Source organism: Aulonocara sp. 'chitande type north' Nkhata Bay, linkage group LG15 (genome assembly GCF_057382095.1).
Source record: "Aulonocara sp. 'chitande type north' Nkhata Bay isolate Kocher_YH1m ecotype deep benthic linkage group LG15, A_spYH_male_GT1.1, whole genome shotgun sequence".
NCBI classification, from domain to species: Eukaryota; Metazoa; Chordata; class Actinopteri; order Cichliformes; family Cichlidae; genus Aulonocara; species Aulonocara sp. 'chitande type north' Nkhata Bay.
In genome coordinates, this window is record NC_141358.1 from 18,398,820 (window position 1) to 18,417,934 (window position 19,115).

Genomic DNA, 19,115 nt, shown 5'->3' on the forward strand with positions numbered 1-19,115 from the left:
ACTAGTGCTATTAATCATGCACACATACGCAGCAAAGCTGTGCAGCAGTGGTTACCTCCAAACTGGGACCATCCTTTAGATTTGGAAAGCCTTGACTCTGCCCAAGTTCAAACTCGTCCAGAAGACACAGCTGATTGGTGGAGATCTCCTATTGAAAGACACAAATAATATGTTAGCTTAAGTGCTGGAAGAAGTACTGAGGTTCTTCACCAACTCAAAATGACTGCATCACATACTTTACATGCAAACAGCTTGACGCTCGAAGTTTGCTATTAGTAATGAATGCTTGGTGTGTAAAATCTAAGCCTGTATGGTGGAAATTAATCAAATTACAAGAATAAAGCACCACAAAATAGAAACTACCTCAGAAACTATATGATGATTATAGTACTTAGAGTAGGAGTGATTTTACTGACATTTAAAAATACTTATACTAATATTCTGAATATTGAGTTACACTGCATAGCTTACTAAAACATGTCAAAGCCCAGCAGTTTTAGTGACACAGTTTCGGCACAACCACAGACATGTAAAACATGTACTATTCACAGAGTCTGTTGTTTCTGAGTGCTACTGTAGAATTTGGGTTTTGCTGCAAGTAAAAATTGCATATTTGATCTAGTCCTGGGAAAGGATGGGAAAGGGGTCGACAGTGAGCTCTAATTTATTTCAAACCTTGCAAGGGTCCTTAAGGCCTGGATCTTCAATAAGCTGATTGTGGGAGGAGGTCAAGACCAGCTGAGCTGTATGAAGACAATCCTGAAGGCAGGTCAAACAGCTGTAAGCATCTGGTTCTTCCTTTGAAAGTTGAGGCCTGGTTTCTGACACTACTTTACTCATCAGTTCAGAGAGGGTCCCCAGCTCAGCTGATATACACTGCACACAAAAACACAAAAAAGGACAAACCGAAAGTAAAAATTCAACCCTGACATTCAATTTTACAGAGAGACAAAAAAAGATATAATAGTAATGGATAGATTCATTGGCCACTGCAACATCTATTCAAATGCTCCGGAAAGCAAATATCAAATCAGTTCACTCTTTATTACTGTCACCATTAGCTTCTATTTTCCCATTTTCCCACCAGTATTTTAGCACCATTCGTTCCTTTATCCCAGATTGACTCAAGTACCTTGGCTCCTCACTCTGTGTCACATACACACATTACTCCATCAGAAATGGGAAGAATGTGGCATGGTTGCGGTGGCAGACAGGCTGATCTAAAAATTTCAGAAACCGCTAATCTACTGGGTTTTTCCCACACAACCATCTTTAGGGTGTTACGAACTTGTATGTCCATGTGTTTGTTTGTGCAGGTGTTGTGTTTTTTCTATGTTAATTTAGCTGTGCCAGGGCCCTGTTCCGATTGGTGCGTGGATATACTGCCCCGGCGTGAGTGGATCCAGCTGGAGGACCCGCCCATTAAAAGGAGGCTGGAGTGCTACAGCGGGAGAGGTCCTCGCGTTTCTCCTCATCACCCAGCAGTAGTCCTGTGGTAGCTGCTGGCTGCAGTATACGCTTGACAGTTGTGGAAGTGGAGTGGGTAGGGGTGAGCTGCCGTTTCTTTTGATCACCCGTTTTCTCCTGTTTTGAGTTAGTTAAGGAGGTTAGACTCTGTCTTTATTTTTGACTTTGTTTTTGGTAAGGTCAGGGGTGCGGGATTTGTGTAGGTTTGTTTTGTTTATTGTTTTGGCCTTGGCTCACCCTGAAGTGTTGACACTCCCGTTTTGGTTCTCTTTATTCACATTGTAAATAAATCACCTCATATCTAACGGATTTGTTTCGTGTAACTGCTTGGGTCTTGGGGGGGAAGCGAGTGCCTCGCTCATGTTATGGCCTGGCCCTAGACGGGTCGTAACAAGGGTTTAAAGAGAACAGTCAGGAAAAAAAGAAAATATCCAGTGAACAGCAGTTCTGTGGATGAAAATGCCTTGTTGATGCAAGACATCAGAGGAGAATGGCTAGACTGCTTTAATAGACAGGAAAGCAACAGTAGCTCGCATAACCACTTGTTACACACAAAGTATGCAGATTTTGTTGCTGACCATGTCCATCCCTTTATGACTGCAATATACCTATCTATGATGGTAGATACCAGCAGGATAACGTGCCATGCGGCAAAGCTCAAATCATCTCAGACTAGTTTCTTGAACATGACTATGAGTTCGCTGCCCTCAAATGTCACAGTCATTAGCTCTGAATCCATGTGGGATCATACATTGTGGATGTGAAGTACGTGTGTAGCAGCTATGTGAGTAGATATGTGAAGAATAAAGGCAGCTCTGATGGCAAAAGGGAACTAACTGAACAGTCACCTCGTGCTGCAGCAGCCTCAGCTGAGGTTCATCTTCAACCGTGCCACCACAAGTCAACAGAAGGTCAGTCAAAGAATCGAGGCAGAGGAGGACCTGCTGTATAGCCTCGTAAAACTCCTCTTTCACACCTGGATGAGAACCATCAGTGGAGCTCACCTGGGAAAAAGCACAATCATCAGTTTAACTTACCACAGTTTTTTAAAGGTCAGATTCTCTGAATATTTTGGCTCATTCTTCTTAATTTGGTGATGTTTACTATTTACTACTATGCTATTCCTACATCCCAACCTGTTGATACTAATGTATAAACAGAGTTAGTAGATCTTATATTCTGTACCGAGATGAAAAACTGGACAAATTGTGTCTAGCATGTTATCTGATTGGATTTTGACTTGAATGACATGAAAAACTTTAAATATTTTCTATGAAAAGAACTGTCCTTAAAAATGGTGTTTTATGATTATAAAGACAAAGCTGCCAGGAAATAGCCAGTCAAGCCTTTTGGTAATTGCTTATTTTGTAGCCCTATTTAAAAAAAATCCATCTTTGTGCCTTCATGTGCTTGAAGTACTTTTCAGAAATACATCTGATTATTTCATTGAGCCTCAGTCCTCCATGTTAGTCAGTTATTTGTGAGAGAGCGTACTACCTGTGTATCTAGATCAATATACTTTCAGCAGGAACGCACTTAAAAAGTCTCTTTCTATTATACATACTATTTTTCTTAGCATAGTGATGGCCTCCTGTGTGTGCTGAAGAGCTGCACAAGTAGATCCAATTGACCTCGACGCCTCGTCTGGAACCTAAACACAAAGAGAAAACTGAACTTAAGGTTTAACAGCAGGTGAAGGAAAAAGACAGAATGCAACAAGGGTGTAACTGAGCAGGGGCAGGAGTTACATCCCCTGCTTCATCCTTTCATATTCAGTAATATCGGATCCATAATTTTGCTTCCAGTAAAACAAAATCGGGTCTTTTAGCAGCAGAGGGAACGCTCATAATGATATTCTTTTGCTCATTGTGGGTCCTTTTTCATTGTGGAAGACAAGCAGCTTCACAGATATGAAAACAAAATGAGCTTTGGCACGGAGGACAGGATGAAAGGATTGGCGAACCTTGTAACCTGGTTGCTCTGGTAACAGATGTAATGGCTATGTTGGTGACATCCACATTTTAGAAATAATTTTACTTCTATCACCTCACACCTCATGTACATCATGCAGTCTGACTGAATACTACAGATTCAAGCACTGAATGGTTATTTTCCTGTTTTCTTACCTTTTGTCTGTTCTCTGCATCTTCTCTGTTCTGGCTTTGATGGTTCTCCTTAACTTTTTTCAAAGTGGTAATTTTTTCAGTAATCTGGGAATGAAGGTGACTCCACCTTTGGCGCTTGGGGTTAACATTTTCATGTCCAGGCAAACTAGGGACCACAAAAAGTTTATGAGCCTTTGATATGCTGTGTAAAGAGGAGGTCCAAAACTAAAATACTACAACTGGAATTTTTACCTGATCGGCTCAACAGAAAACTGCTGGGATCCTCCCAAAAAACAACTGGTGCTGACTTCAGTTTGCTCCCTCAGTCTATCAAAAACATCCTGTTAAAACAAACAAAAAAGTTATTAATCTGGTAGTTTAAATACTAATTCTGCAAACTTAGTTTGTTTGCCTGTCTATTTGTAAGCATCTAGTGTCCACAGTTTTCAAGAGATCCTTTCAAATGTTGTGTGTTGGTCAAGGTCACACCAAATGTAAAAGTAAAAACTTTTTATTATCCACAATTTTTTATAGAAAGTCTCGAAACTTCACAACAATGGATCTTGGGGGACATGAGTTAGCGCCCAATGTCAAAGTTGACTTTGAGTTATTACTCCAAGTAAGATATATATGTATATTTATTGTTAAATTAAATGTCCATGAAACCATTTACTTAGGCTTAAATAACTTTGATCAACATCTCTTTGAATCTTCAGACAATTACCAGATCTGAATTGGGAGCTGTGGACAGCGACAGCTTCTCCTCCTCTATCAGCTCATCTGATGCTCTTCCAGCAGCAAATGGAGTTATCGGTCTTGAAGGAATCAGCCTTGTATCTTCCGCTCCAGCTGCTGCCTGAGGGGTGTTTGTGCGAGGGTCAGCATCAAAGGCTTTGTGTTTCGGTAAATCATGCTGGTGCACAGCAGCAGCTTTAAGCTGGCCTTTTGCTGCAGGGACGGCTGCAGTGTTTAGTGACTGAGCGGTCACAGATTCAGGAGTAAGTGCTACGTCAAAATCAGCTTTAGCGTCAGGTGTTATTATTCCAGCCTCAGCTTGTTTGGCTTCAAAGTTGATATCTAACTCAGGCTTTTCTGCACATTCAGAAGACTGATGAAGCATACCCTCCAGGACCTGAAAGACAAATGAAAGATGATACTAGAAATAACTACAACTTATGGTAGGTATATTAAGATTAGTTTAAAAAAATCTTATGAAAATGTTTATAAAAAAGAGCATATTATTGAAAGAAAAGACAATAAATACTCTTATATATCCAATATGAAACTGATTATTTACCTTCATATGTGACGGTGGCTTATGTTCTCCCATATCCTCCCTTTGCACTTCTGAAAGCTTGAGCGTGTCCTCAGGGTCCTAACATATTGGTTGTATGAATATACAAATGCAAACCAAATCCTTGCACAAACACATATAAATTACTCATGCTATTTTCATCCTGGGTGTGTGTATGAAAGGAAAGGTTTCTGAGGAGCAGCTGCTTCTGACAGCGACAGAGTGGGGTTATCAGCAAACACAATGACCTGCCTCACACAGCTCATTAAGAGCATGCAAAAATCTTCTGGTTTCTTCCACAGCACAGGAAAAAGATAAAGTATTAGTGCTAGAAACTGTGAACAGAATTACATCGAGGGGTCATTCCATGTCAGTTCACCAAATACCTACCACCTGATCATCTCAGATTCACCTGAAAATTTTTCAGGGAAAAAATATACTTTTTAATAGGAATTCTGCAAAATTTCAGGTCCCTGCTGTCATTATTTCTTTTGTCAAAATGAAGCAATTGAAAGAGAGATGGTGGGAGTGTTTTTAGATGTTTTTTAGCATCATCTCTGAGGGTCCATCTTAAAATTCTATTATGTAGAAAACTGCTTGAGCTACATCCTTCAATTTATTCAGGCTAAAAGAATCTGGCAGTATGGCTCGCAGGAGTGGAGCTCAGGTTTATATACTGTAGAAGGATGGATGCCTGAAATCACTATTTAGATGAATGATCTCTGACAACAGATGTGGAGACCTGTGGAAACCACAATTTAATATACAACACATATAATATCCTTTAAAAGAGTCCAAATCAAAGCCAATGTTTTCACTGATACTGATGCATGAATATGAGAAAAGAAACATTAGCATCCACTGTCAGTGTAATATTCCAGTTAATGTTTTTAGAAAGAACATGTTTCTCTTTTGTGACGATGTTCTCTCTCAATATGAGTTTTTGTAATACTCATATTTATGTACACCAGGCAAAGACTGTTTGATGTTTTACCCTGACAGCTGAGCAAGAAAAAAGTATCTGCACTGGGTGCCACTGCAATACATTCACTCACTAGCCAGTTAATTAGACACACCACTCCAACAGCTCTTTAACACAAATATCTAATCAGATAGTCACTTGGCAGAAACTTAATGAATATGAGCATGTAAATGTGATTAAGATGACCTCAAACTAGATATCAGAATATGGGAGAAAGTAGCTACACCCTTAATGATCCATATTCATACAGCCATAGAATCTTATAATTGCTTTAAAAAATTTGGACCAAGCTCAAGTAGTTTTCTTATCTTCATCCCTTGAACTAATTTCTTTTCAGAGAACTAAGTACAGCAAGGATGTGGATGTTATATAAAAAGAAATTAAGAATCATTATGTAATTTTTTTCAGGAAAATCTTTGATGGTCACTAATTTGATGAGATGATATGATGGATTGACCACAAGGAACAAATAAAGAAGGAATAATTAGAGTAGAGGAAGCCCAAGACATTCAGAGTTTCATTCCAAAGGACCTAAAATCCTGTGCATTTTTAGAAAATATTTGCTAAGTCTTACATGTTCTGCTGCTGTGGGTGTGTTACTTGAAATTCTGTCAGTGAGCTTAAATAATGAATGTGAAATTGTGGAATGAAACCAAAAATACAGAGGTACCCAGAGACATGCTTTCATGTGATGTAATTACATCTGATTTACCTCTGGAATACTGCTTGTTAGTGTGTCAGAGGATGACGAGTGACAACTCTCGTCATCCTCATCTTCCTCTTCCTCTGAGTTAGACACCTCAAAAGCCCCCTGCTTTCAGTGATAAGGGTGGATATATGATCAAATTTGTGATTTAAAGGAAAACTGGAAGAAAACACTGCTTTTCTATCGACTCTCATCACTCTTCTTTATCTAACAACAATATCAGTAAATATTGAAGTTAAAGTTTTTATTAGCAGCAGTCACCATTTCATTACTCCTGCACTTTCATTCTATTTTTTGAGTTTTATCTGCAATTTTACAAATATAATTTTCTTTTTGGATAAGGTTAGACCTCTTTAATTTAATCTCAAAACACAGTTATACAGCTTTTTAATACCGTAGTACAATAGTGAAATTCCCCCCTAAAACAAAGATTTTTGGACTTCCTTGAGCCTGATGAACAGCTCAGTATAATTATTTTATAGAGCTGTTGTAAGATCTAGCTTTTTTCATTTGAGGGAATTAGCCAAAATAAAGCCTATCTTATCGAAACAGCATTTTGAGACAGTAATCCATGCCTTTGTTACTTCTAGGCTGGATTATTGTAATGCACTTTATTTTGGGGTTAGTGATGCGTCCATTAGGCGCCTGCAGGTTGTGCAAAATGCTGCAGCACGTCTTTTAACTGGAACAAAAAAGTCTGAGCACATTACCCCAATTTTAATTTCACTCCACGGGCTACCTGTACATTTTAGGATTGTTTTTAAAATTCTCTTATTTGCGTTTAAATCTCTCGGAGCTACTACAACCATATACACCTGCCCGTTCCCTTAGGTCCGCCAATCAGCAGCTCCTTAAGGTACCGAAAACTAAGTATAAATTTAAAGGTGATCGTGCTTTTGCTGTAGTTGCTCCAAAGTTGTGGAATGATCTACCCTTGCATGTTAGGCAGGCCTCTTCTCTTTCTGAATTTAAAAGTCTTCTTAAAACATATTTATTCGCTGAAGTCTTTGGCATTGATTAGAGGGGTTGACTCAATTTGTTTTAACATGTTTCAATTTATTTTAGTTTTTAGTTATTTATTTTATTTTAACTTATCTCATTTTAATTTTCTTTACTTATGCTATTAGCATGTACAGCACTTTGTGAACTCTGGTTTTATGTTAAAGTGCTTTATAAATAAAGGTGGTATGGTATTTTTTTCTCACACAGGATTCTAACAGCAAGGTTCATCTAATCCCAGATAATAGAGTGAATTGAGTGAATGGGGGATAGTCACTGCACTTGAATGATTCACCAGTTCTACCGGGTTTCTGAGCTCAAAGAACACTTTTAAATTTTGGCAATAAGAAGAAATCTTCTACATTGTGATTTGTTTTTCCTCTCCCAAAACAATTTGATCAAAAGCTGCTGAGAACTGCAAGCACAAAATGATTAGAAGAAGGTTTACTTCAATCACGACAGCAAAGAGCAAAGACCACACAAGTGTTATTTGATTTGTTTAGCTGGTTTAGTTATTTAGCTAAATGTTACCTGGACTAGATGTGTGTCCAGCTGTTGCATTTGTCCAGGAGTATGAGAGCCTGTTGTGATTGCAAGAATCGCACTTGTTTCTTCCTCTTCTCTGATCTTGTTCTAGGTTAGTCAAAGAGACGAGAACATTTAAGAAAGAATGGAAGCGGTGACAGAGGCTCATAAAAAAACAAATCCACTGTGTTGAAACAAGGATCCAGTTGGCGACAAGAATGAGTGTTGCTTCATACAGTAGTGCAACATTAAAGTATATCAGCAAAGTAAGGACAGCATCATAAGCACCTTTTGTTGGACCATTTTTTTCTTTTATAGCAGAACAAAATCTTTATTTTTGCCTGTGTGCTAGGATTCAGACATGCTGTACCTCGAGCAGAGAGGCTTGTTGCTGTGTGAGATGTTCCAGCTCCTCGAGTGACTGCAGGAGCAGCCTGGCTTCGGAGTAGACTTGAAGTCCTTCTTCTGCTCTTTGTGGGATGTGAAGCTCTCCTTTGCATTTTTCTAGATCTTCTAACATCCTCTGCATTGAGCACAAATTATCTTGGATCACCTGAAACACGTGTAAACTGTTAGTTTGACATTTTCCCCCATATATATGAGAGAGATAGCAGATAGGTTTAAGCATTCATCTATGCCACTGCCACTTCTTTACATTTACAAACATTTGTAGCTTAAACTGCTTTATATTTCACTGTATACATATTTACATGTTTCTAGTAAAGATTGAAAGAAATGCGCTGCATTTGTTTCTAAACTTCTTATTGAGAAATCTTCTGGTTGTCCTACGTGTTTTTATAACCACAGATCAATTTATACTCCAGTAGGTCTATTTTGTCTTCAAAAATCATCAAAGTGGACAAACTGCTTTTATTAACTGTGCTTCATGCAAATGAACCAAGATGGTAAAATCAGACACACCCTTTAAATGAGTTGATCCAGGAACACTGAGCAGTGTAAATACAAGTGTTTTAATTACACCGATGTCATCTTTTATGTTGTATTTCATTCAATTTACTTCCTTGTAAATTGCTCTCAGTGCCATTCAGTTTAGTAATAACAGTAATATTACTATTATTATACCGGTACTACTGCGACCACACTAAACTATTTAAAAAATAAATAAATCACTATCTAATTGCATTGCTGTACCTGTCTGTTGTGCAAATGTTCTGTCAGAGACATATTGGAGTCGTCCATGGAGGATAAAATTGTTCTGATTTTCAGCACATTTTTCTCCACAGTCTTAAGTTCAGCTTCCATGTCCTCCACCACCTGAAATGAAAATTGTCTTAGACATTTAGCTTTGTATGAACACTGTTGTATATGCCCACCATTATAACTAATGTTTATGACACTTTCTGCTGTCTGTACTGTAAATGCTTGCAATCTTCAAAAATCCAGCTACAATGCAAGTACAGAAATTCCACTCAATGTGCCCCAAACTGGAACACTTGATATCGCTAACAACCCAAAAGTCTGAAGTGTTAACATTCTTACTACAACAGCCTGCAAAAGCTGCTCCAGTGGCTCGAGGATGCTGCCTTGCATTTTGAGGACTTGTTGGTCGTTTTGCTCCAGCCTCTCCTCCTGGGCACTGATGTCACACACCGCAGAAATTTCACCCAGCACCAACCTGAAATCCTGCAGGTTCCCCCTGATCATCTCAGAGTCATCCAGGACCAGCTGTAGATCAGAAATTTAAATCTCATTTAAATTTAACAAGAAACATTTGTTAAAGGGAACCCCTTAGGTTTGTTTTTTAGATCAAAATGTTTATTCTTGGACTCTACTCAGGTAGCTTTGCATGAGTCACAGTTCAAAAATGATCTTTATTATCCTAAACTTCACCTTGGTACAGTACCTCAGTTTATCCAATGTCAAAGTCAAATTAAAGTTGTTTCCCACACCTTTAACATAATAAACATAGTAGATTGTATAGTTTTCTGATTTACTTTACTTACTTTACTTTTATTTGATTTTAATATTATGTTGATATTTTATGACTTGTATATGCTGTTTCATTGCCATTGTGAGGCAATTTGTAAAGTTAATTTTGAAATATATAAGAAATATATACTATATTATTATACTATTATAGTACTTATACTACACTATAATATTGTTTGTGACCATGGACAGGCCTAAATACAGAGGTTTACTGGAGGATACAATCTATGGATACATGTAGGAAAAAATGAAACTATAAAGACATGAAGATTACATAAAACAGATATAAACAAAAGAATTAAGTTAGCGTGCTTCTTCACTGACCTGCAGGGACTTTGCATGATTGTGGAGGCTTTTTGCTGTTGTGAATGAGCAGGGAGCACTGAGCCATGACTGGGCCTCACCTAACCAGCGGGTGGCGCTGTGCAGAATATCTTCTAACTCCTGAAGACACTTTGGGATCTAACATAAAAGACGATATATGGAAAATGAAGCATTCAGTCAAATGGAGTGGTAAGCTAAAATAAATTAAGCATATGTAGCCTACAAATGATTTGTATTTAATATATTTATATTGGTGAGCAGCAATAGTAGTGGCACTAGACCTTGCTGAGAAAGGTTGTACGCTGCTCAACCATCTGTGCTGCATCTTGGTAGAGCTGCTGGGGTTGTGTGAGCTGGTCAATAAGAAGCTGGGCTTGATCCGGCTGCTCTTCTGCAAGATCCTGCACCTCGCTCTCCAGGAGCATCAAGCTGCTGTGCCAGGCATCCAGCTCATCCCACACATGCTGAAGAACAAGACGGTAATGTGGATTAGCATTAGTTCTTAGGAATTTGTAGCTGTTTCATTTGGCTTGAATAAAATTGACAAACAGCTTGTGGAGGTCACTCAAAGTGGCTGGAAGTTGAAGAAAATCTGACTTTATCTTAGTCAGCTATACAACTTGTAACTTTTCAAATGAGATCTGAAGTTAAATAGTTACTCAAATTATAGCATACTTTATAAGTAAAGATAATAATGATAATAAGTAAAGAGCTGTGAATTCAAAGTTGAATTTCACAGTAAAAGACTGGTTCATCAGGTTCATTGCAACAACAAAACTCCCAAACGCAAACTAAACAACATGTATGCTGTGCAGTACAGTGAGGTGTGCCTGTAACTTTATATAGGAGAAACCAAAACAGCTACTGCACAAATATATGGCACAACACAGAAGAGGCACTTCAAAAAGACAAGACTCAGCTCTACAACTACACTTAATGGGTAAAGGTCACACTTTCGAGGATCCCAAAGACAGATAGTTTGAAAGAGGAGTAAAGGAACGACTATCACTGAACAGAGATGCAATGCAATCCTTAGATCCCTTCCCAGATGCTTCCCCACCCACTCACAACAGGTCACAAAAAAAGGTAGGGGAAGGTCTCACAGTGGTAATGATCCACATTTTTGTGAGTGAGAGGTGATGCATCTTTATAAATTTAAAGAAGTCTGGTTGGCTTTTTTTCAGACTGCTACTACTGATCTGGATGACTGAGAACCTACAAAAATACTATAAATGAAAGTGAGCGAGATCACTTTCTCTTCTTTCTTTGCCTCTGCACTAATTTGAATAATTTCAGCTGAGAAGCTTTTGCATAATCTCACTGACAGATGGACACACAAACAGTCAGCACTGAAAATACAGAAAGTTTAAAAAGTTGTTAACAAGACATAATTAAACAGTGGGTTTATTTATTTTTCATACGTGGACACACAAGCAAACAGAAAACAAGGAATACACACACCTTCAGGACATTCTGAGCTTCACTGACTGTTGGACTTCTCTGCTCCAGTAATGCTTTCACCTTCTCCATGCCAGAACCCAACTCCAGCACTCTGCTAGCCAGCTTCTTAACGAGGCTGTTCTCTATGAGCTGTGTGACACATACACAAACACATTTGCACCAACGGACTTTAGCTTAAGATCATTTATCTGTCAGTAACAGATCTCAACAGTTTGAAATCAATTTTCTTGTCACCTTCTCTTCTGCTCTCTGCAGAGACATCTGGAGATCCTGTATTTGCTTGCCTATATCCACAGGAACCTCTGTGTATCGGCTCTGCACACTGTCTGTGATGCACTTAAGCTTGGTCTTCTGGGAAGACAACTCCTTTCTAAGCTCCTGTCAGTGTGGAAAGGACAAAAAATACAGGAATCAGACAGAGACTGGGAGTGTGGGTCAGACATTTAATACTCTACTCCCTCTACTCTACTGCACCCCTGATTTTTTACAAATGAGAGGACCTGGACAGAAGAGTACCTAAAAAAAACAGTTTAAATTGTGTAATTTGCAACTTGACTGTTATATAGCTTGAATTTCTCACTATAATGTGAACAACTTCAAATCTAACACTCATAAGAAAGTAATATTTCATCATTTATGAATAATGACAATAATAAAGTTGGACATGTTAAACACTTAAAGATGATTACTTGTTATTACATGCATATAAGAAGCCATATTATTGTTGTTTTTTAATATCTCTCTCTATAAAATCTCAAATACCAAGTTTCAAACATTAAAAGACGAAGCCCACCTGTCTTTCGCTTGGATTCAAACATGCTTCCAGTGCCGGAAGAATGAGAAACACGTGTTTCTGAATCTGTCCCATCTCTTCTTGAACTTGTCGTCTTTCTCTCTCCTCGGCCTGGGCTGCAGCTACAACCAGCAGGTTTCGTTCTTTTAAGCTGTGGGCAAAAAAGTATCTTCTCAGCATACTCGACATAAATAAATAATCACTTTCTAAATGTATATTAAAGAAGTCCCACCTCCTGACATTATCTTGGATCTTCACCAGCTTTTTGCCAATAGGCCCTGGGGAACTTGATAAGCTCAGGGCGTGCTCCAGTCGATGCTCCAGGGAGGCCAGGTCCTGCTGCTCCTGCTCCAAACCTGTCTGAAGGATCTCAGCCAGGGCGAGAAGCTCCTGTGGATCCTCTCCAGTGAAGTTCACAGTGGTGGGGTCTCGAACCTCCGCCTGAAGTCTGGCTAAAAAGCTGCAGCACTGCTCCATCTAAGAAAATCAAATTGAAGCATCAATATCTATGGATCACGTCTCTGTCTTTTTAATCAGAAAACAGTAAAAGTCATTTCACATACTAAGTTCTGGTTAGTGAAAAGCAAAAGTTTCAAAAGAGGTAAAAAATATTAATTCAGTTTTAATTTGCCATTTATTTGTTTTTTTTTTAAATGTACGAAAGGCTTTATTGAGATTTAAACTTACGCTTGCAGTAATGTCTTTCCACTCCTCTCCTCTCTGCTCTATGCGTACCATCAGGAGGCCAACATCACGAAGTAATGACAACCAGTGCCTCCAGAGGGCACCAACCTCACCATCCTTTCCAACCCCACAACCCTGCATTGGACAAACAGCTCTCAGGTCGTCTATCCTCCCAGCAAGACCGTGAAGATCTTCCATCAGAAGCTTGAAAATGTAATGAAAGTTAAAATTTAAAATCATGAAAGTCAAACAGATAATGAAATATTTTAAGTAGCCAAAGTCAGCTAGACTAGCACTGTCTTTCTTAAAGCATTTTTGCAAGCATGGCTAAACAGTTAACAATTCTATGCTGTCAAAGTGATTAAATGCCAGGTTCAAACAGATACAATACGTAGAGATAATGACATAAAGCTGACTCTAACCTACCTGAGCTCTTCTTTGTTGGGCAACACATTTGTCATATGATGTCACATGTTCTGCAGCACATTCTGAAAGCCTTTCCTCAAACTGTGAAAGATGTTGACAAATGTCTTTGTGGCACTTTTGGTGACTTTGCTGTCTCAATTCACACCTATGAGAACAAGAAATGTGAAGAAAATACATAAGACGCAAAGGTACAGAGATTTACATTTAGAAATTGAGAACAGCCAAGTACCTTTGCAAGGTCTCAAGCCTGAGCTGCGCCTGGGCCTCCAGTATGGCTCTTCCAACCATTAGCTGGCTGAGGATGTTGATGTGGAGCTGCTCGGTCTTTGGGAAGGAAAGGCAGGGTTCACGAGGTACCCGTTCAACAAGGTGGCAAATATGAGCGTGAAAACCTTTTTCAAGAGTTTCTAAAGCCTCTTGGGTCTGTCTTTGTTCCTCAGCGCAATCCAAAAACCCTCCAGTAGCTGACAAGAATGTTGCCTCAGCATTGTGTAGGAAGCCTATTGCTCCTTGAGCAGCCCAGTGATAATCTTTCAAGGAATCTCTAGCTTGTGATAGCATGACCTGTTGAACAGATGTTACACAATAAAGAAGAGTTTTTGAAAACACCCAAACATGAACCCAAAATATGAACTATATATGAAATATCTAAATAATTTAAGCTTACCATCTGCGAGTGACATTCTTGCATGACTGAATCTCGAAGTGAATATAGTTCCTTGCAGTTCCTCAGGTCAGTTTTTTCTTTCTGTCCCAGATTTTCCAAAACTCGCATCCCAGACTCCATACTTCGCCAAATGACCCAGTATCGTTGTAGTGCAATATCTATGGCTGTTTCTTCTGGACTGACTGGTTCAGTTCCTTCCAGCTCGACTCTTGTGCTTTCTAAGAGTTCTATATAAGCAGGAAGCTCTGAGTCAAACTGTAAACCTAGCAGGAGCTGAGCTTCTAGGTTTTTGATATCATCTGTGCCAAGAGTCTCCCAAGACTCCAAAGTATCAACTATATGATGAATCCTTTCCCTCTCTAAATGAAGAACAGATGGGTGCAACTCCTGAGCTATAACCTCCAGTTGATCTGTTGCTTCTTGACTTTGTGTTTTGACTAAAGGAATCTCAACGAGGACTGTTTGGCATAGTTTAAACCTCTCATCCACACCGAGTGCTTTGTTTTTGGCATTCTGGATTTGCTCTTTGACAATATCTTTAGATTCCTCCATTTGTGTCTTTAGGTGCAGAAACTTTTCTTGTTCAAAGGCACTTATGCTAAGAGCTTTGAACTGGTCTTCCAGTTCCCCGATAAAACACAGAACAGAGCTTCGCTTGGGCTCCAGGCAATGCTGAAGCTCCTGGATTTGACATTGATGCTCCATTAGCATGTGTTTCCATTGTGCAATCACTGAAAGGGTTTCTTGGGTCAAAGGGATCTTCAGCTGCTCTAGATCAGCAGAAATTTGCTTTAAACTAGCCTGAATGGAAGATAACTCTTCATCTGAAGTAGTGCACTCATGAATCAGCTCCTTTAATTCCCAGCTGGTGGCTTTCTCATGAGCTAGCAATCCATCTAATTCTGTCCAAAGGCCTGAAAGTCTGTTGACAAGATAGCGGCTCTCTGCTGGACTCAACCCTATGGCTATTTTCCTGCAACTTTCTGACATCACTTCCACCAGTTCTAGCTGGCTCTCTATATCCACTGTGGCTAATTCATGACTTTTCAGGTCGTTCTCTAGCTTTTTGAGGTCCACTTTTGAAATATTCTCAATGTGAGCGCAGGGGTTTCTTTTAGCATGCGTTTCTGCTAACCAGGCATCCATGCTAGCAAGCTCGCATAACAGTTTCTCTCTCTGTTTAAGATCTTTTTCCATGGTGTCAAGAACAAGATCCAAACTGTCAGCAATAGCTTCATAAAGGTCTTCTACTGTCCTCAACACTTGGTCACTTTCTTCATTTTCCATACTAGAGGCCAAGTCTTTCATCTCGTCAACTTGTACTCTCATCTTGGACTGTCTAGATAAAATATCAGCCTGAAATTTCCTCATTTCGACAATCTGAATACGAGCCTCCTCTGGGAAAAGAGCTAACTTTTTCCCAATAGAGATATGATTTTCTGCCTGCTTAGCCCATACAATCAAGTCTCGTAGCTGTTTGTTGATCTTAGTTGGAGAACTGTCACCACAGCTAAGTGTGACAGAATCAAGTTTCTTTTTGGTGACCCCGAGCAAGGAAGCCAATTCCTGAAGACTATGCTCGATTTCATCTTTCTCCTTCTGACCTAGAGAAAAATTGTTGAGAGCATCTGACTGGGACTGTAAATGTATGTAAAGCTGGTTATACAGTTTTAGGTCTGTGGTCAGACAAACACATTCCAAGGCACTTTTGCTGTTAAGGTTTTGACAGTCGGATTTCTGGAGAGCTTCGAGTTTGGCTTTTAGCTGTTCGGCTTCTTTCAAAAGAAGGGAGGATTGACAGGTGGAGTTGGAGGCATGCCGCAGAGCTCTTTTGATACTTCCTTTTAGAAGCCGCCATTCTTCCTGAACATTTCCAAGCTGACCAAGAAGAGCACCTGAACTTTCAGTGTCACTCAAGTGCACTGACAACTGTCTACTTAAGCGTAGCAAACCTTCCATCATAGCTTTCTTGTGTTCCATTGTTTGCAGGAGCACATGAAGCTTTTCAGCCTGTAGTGCACTGCTTCCCAAAGAGTGTCTAACGAAATCCAGAACAAAAAAACAACAATTAGTTAACAGTATCAAATGCCAAGTGCACAAAATCCAGCTCACAAGTTTACTCACAAGCTTGTTTTTTCCTCCTCAGCGGCTATAACCTCCAGAAAAGCTCTGGTGAGCTTCATCTGCTTGTGGTACTGTTTGACCTGCTCCAGTTGTGCTGCTTTGACCTGCACTGTGGCAGAAGCATCTAGCAGTGCTGCGCTCCATTGGCCTGCAGCACTGTTTAAGGCACTTGGTTCACAAGCCTTAGAGGCACCTGAGTTTTTTAAAGTAGCAACTTGTTCCTGCACAGTGCGCTGGTACTCCTGCAGTACACAGATGAGACATTTATAGATATTTGTGCATTTTTTAATTTTAACAAATCTGCATATTCTTGCAAGAAAGACGTAAATACAACTAGAGTGTATACCTTTGCTTCCTCCAGTTGTTTGGTCATAGCTATGACACTGAGTTGGGCTGGTTGATATCGACATGCGAGAATCTTTTGAACAGTTCGTACCAACTGAATCTGTTGTTCACCAGGAGAAGACTTCAGATACCAGTTTAAATCTATATGTGGTGTTCTCTAAAAAAAAAAGAGCAATACAAGAGTTAGACACAAAAAATATTATGTTACAGAAAGTAATGTAAGTGAAAAAATAATATAAAATAGCTACATTTAAGTAATCCAGAATTGTTTACCACATTATACAGCTGGGAAAAATGGACTGAAGAATTATGTTTAAAAAAACATGTACTGAAAGGACATAGCTGTAATAACAGATAGGGCAGTGAAACCAAGAAAACCAAGAAACTGTGTATATATTGTAAAGACAGCAAATACAAACATTCAATATAAATTATCATAGCGATCTAGTTTAGTCTGGTTGGTTTACACTGTTATAACATTTATAACTTTTACCAGGGATCTTTGTGATTAATTATCATTGTCAATTTATAAACTATTTCAGCTTTCCGTGAACAAACACTCAAACTAGGATGATGGAAGCTAAAAAAAAATCCAACAGCTGTATATTGTGTGCAATTAGACTTCCTAACTACAAACAGGAAATCATTGTATCTCATAGATACTTCCTGTCAGTAGCATCAAGGGAACCCACAGGCATCAATCAAAACACTGCCTTTCTTATCTGCTCACTGTCCCATGCACTTGCTATTTTTAGACACATGCATCTGTACTGAAAATCACACAGAAAAAGTAAAAAATATATAGATGCATGTTATATTTCCATGCTATCTTGCTATGTATTATTTGCTAATGCAGATTTATGAGATTTATGGCATAAATATAAACAGTAAAGCTCACTTAACTTTAATTCCCTCAGTCCGAATGTTTTGTTCTGACTTTTACAAGTAGCATTTATTAAATGTTCAGCACAGCAAGCCTACAGTAATGCAGTATATTATTATAATTAAAACTGGTTGATACTCACATTTATTATGTTACTTCTTTCCACCACATTCTGGATATCAGAAAAAATATCCTGCATGGTGTGCTTTTCTTTTCCGGAGTTTGCCGGTCCACCTGGTGTCTCTTTAGAACCCAGATCAGCTGGTGAACCCGGGGCCGTCCTCTCAGGCTCCATGCTCTCTGGGATCTGACACTGAAGACACAGAAGACAGGGGTGGTGTCACATTTTAGCTTTCTTCTTCCCACATGTTTGTCTGTGCATAATGACAGAACTTCCTGTTCTCTCCCTGCTCCACCAGTGCTAAATATTATTACGTTTGACGGTAGCCCGGCGAGTCGGTACAGTTAACACAAGAATGTGCCTGAGAAATAAGCAGTCTGCCCTGGGGGACAAGGGCTCCTTTTATGCTCTCCTGCTAACTTCTTTTAGGAAATAAATGATTTGTTATAGCTTGCCTAGACAAGAAAACAAACACTAAAACAAGGCATGGGATGCTAGGTTACAAACAGGGAGGTGCTTTTTTAAAATATCTTGGACATGACTAAGGTGTATACCACCAGGAGGGTGGAGCTGAACGATGATATGAAAACATCCTGCACGTTTTATGTTTCTAGCACAATACAAAAGATAATTTTTTACACTCAAACACAAGCTTGCCTGAATGGCAAAATGTTATAATAACATTAATGTTCTTCAATGAAATGGTGCACAACCGGCAATGAGTGGTTGTAAATGTTTTGTGTATGACTTTATCAGTCTCTTGCATCATTTCAGAGGAATTCTACTCCACTCTCCTTTACAGCACTGCCTCAATTTCATTGAGGTTTCCATCCATTCATTTCTGCACAGTTCTCTTTAGGTCTTTTTGTTGTAGATTGGCTGCTGTGCTTGGGATCACTGTCCCGTTGCATAGGGCAGTTGTGGCCAAGCTTTAGCTGTTAGGCAGATGGCCTCATATTTGGCTCTAGAATACTTTTATTTACCAAAGATTTCACAGTTGAGTGAAAGAATGCAAGGTGCCCAGGTCCTTTGGCCCAAATCATCAGCCCTCCAATGTTGTGCTTGACAAATGATATGAGTTATTTGACAAATAACTGGTATGTGGTGCTTTGCATTATAGCCAAACATCTTTTGGTCTCATTAATCCAAAGGACATTGTTCCAGAAGTCTTGTGGTTTGTTCACATGCAGCTTTACAAACTTAAACTTTATAAACTCCTGGCATCATTTCCAAACAGGCCATACTTGTTTAGTCGTTTT

At 39.1% G+C, this 19,115-nt stretch overlaps 1 protein-coding gene across 1 annotated transcript in view; it reads right to left on the reverse strand.

Moving 5' to 3' along the window:
- The window catches only part of syne2a (spectrin repeat containing, nuclear envelope 2a), a 91,439-nt gene that overhangs the window by 39,609 nt on the left and 32,715 nt on the right, over positions 1–19,115 (reverse strand). The window contains exons 49-74 of the mRNA XM_086264781.1: positions 17,878–18,048; positions 16,854–17,009; positions 16,508–16,749; positions 14,384–16,421; positions 13,946–14,280; positions 13,717–13,861; positions 13,294–13,494; positions 12,839–13,083; positions 12,607–12,757; positions 12,048–12,191; positions 11,814–11,942; positions 10,634–10,816; positions 10,353–10,490; positions 9,579–9,764; positions 9,231–9,353; positions 8,449–8,631; positions 8,085–8,186; positions 6,561–6,662; positions 4,870–4,947; positions 4,297–4,704; positions 3,825–3,913; positions 3,594–3,738; positions 3,032–3,118; positions 2,316–2,471; positions 676–876; positions 56–148 (exon numbers count right to left, since the gene is read on the reverse strand). Of these exons, the coding sequence (XP_086120907.1) occupies positions 56–148; positions 676–876; positions 2,316–2,471; positions 3,032–3,118; positions 3,594–3,738; positions 3,825–3,913; positions 4,297–4,704; positions 4,870–4,947; positions 6,561–6,662; positions 8,085–8,186; positions 8,449–8,631; positions 9,231–9,353; positions 9,579–9,764; positions 10,353–10,490; positions 10,634–10,816; positions 11,814–11,942; positions 12,048–12,191; positions 12,607–12,757; positions 12,839–13,083; positions 13,294–13,494; positions 13,717–13,861; positions 13,946–14,280; positions 14,384–16,421; positions 16,508–16,749; positions 16,854–17,009; positions 17,878–18,048 (6,231 nt within the window). The remainder of the gene's footprint in view (positions 1–55; positions 149–675; positions 877–2,315; positions 2,472–3,031; positions 3,119–3,593; positions 3,739–3,824; positions 3,914–4,296; positions 4,705–4,869; positions 4,948–6,560; positions 6,663–8,084; positions 8,187–8,448; positions 8,632–9,230; positions 9,354–9,578; positions 9,765–10,352; positions 10,491–10,633; positions 10,817–11,813; positions 11,943–12,047; positions 12,192–12,606; positions 12,758–12,838; positions 13,084–13,293; positions 13,495–13,716; positions 13,862–13,945; positions 14,281–14,383; positions 16,422–16,507; positions 16,750–16,853; positions 17,010–17,877; positions 18,049–19,115) is intronic.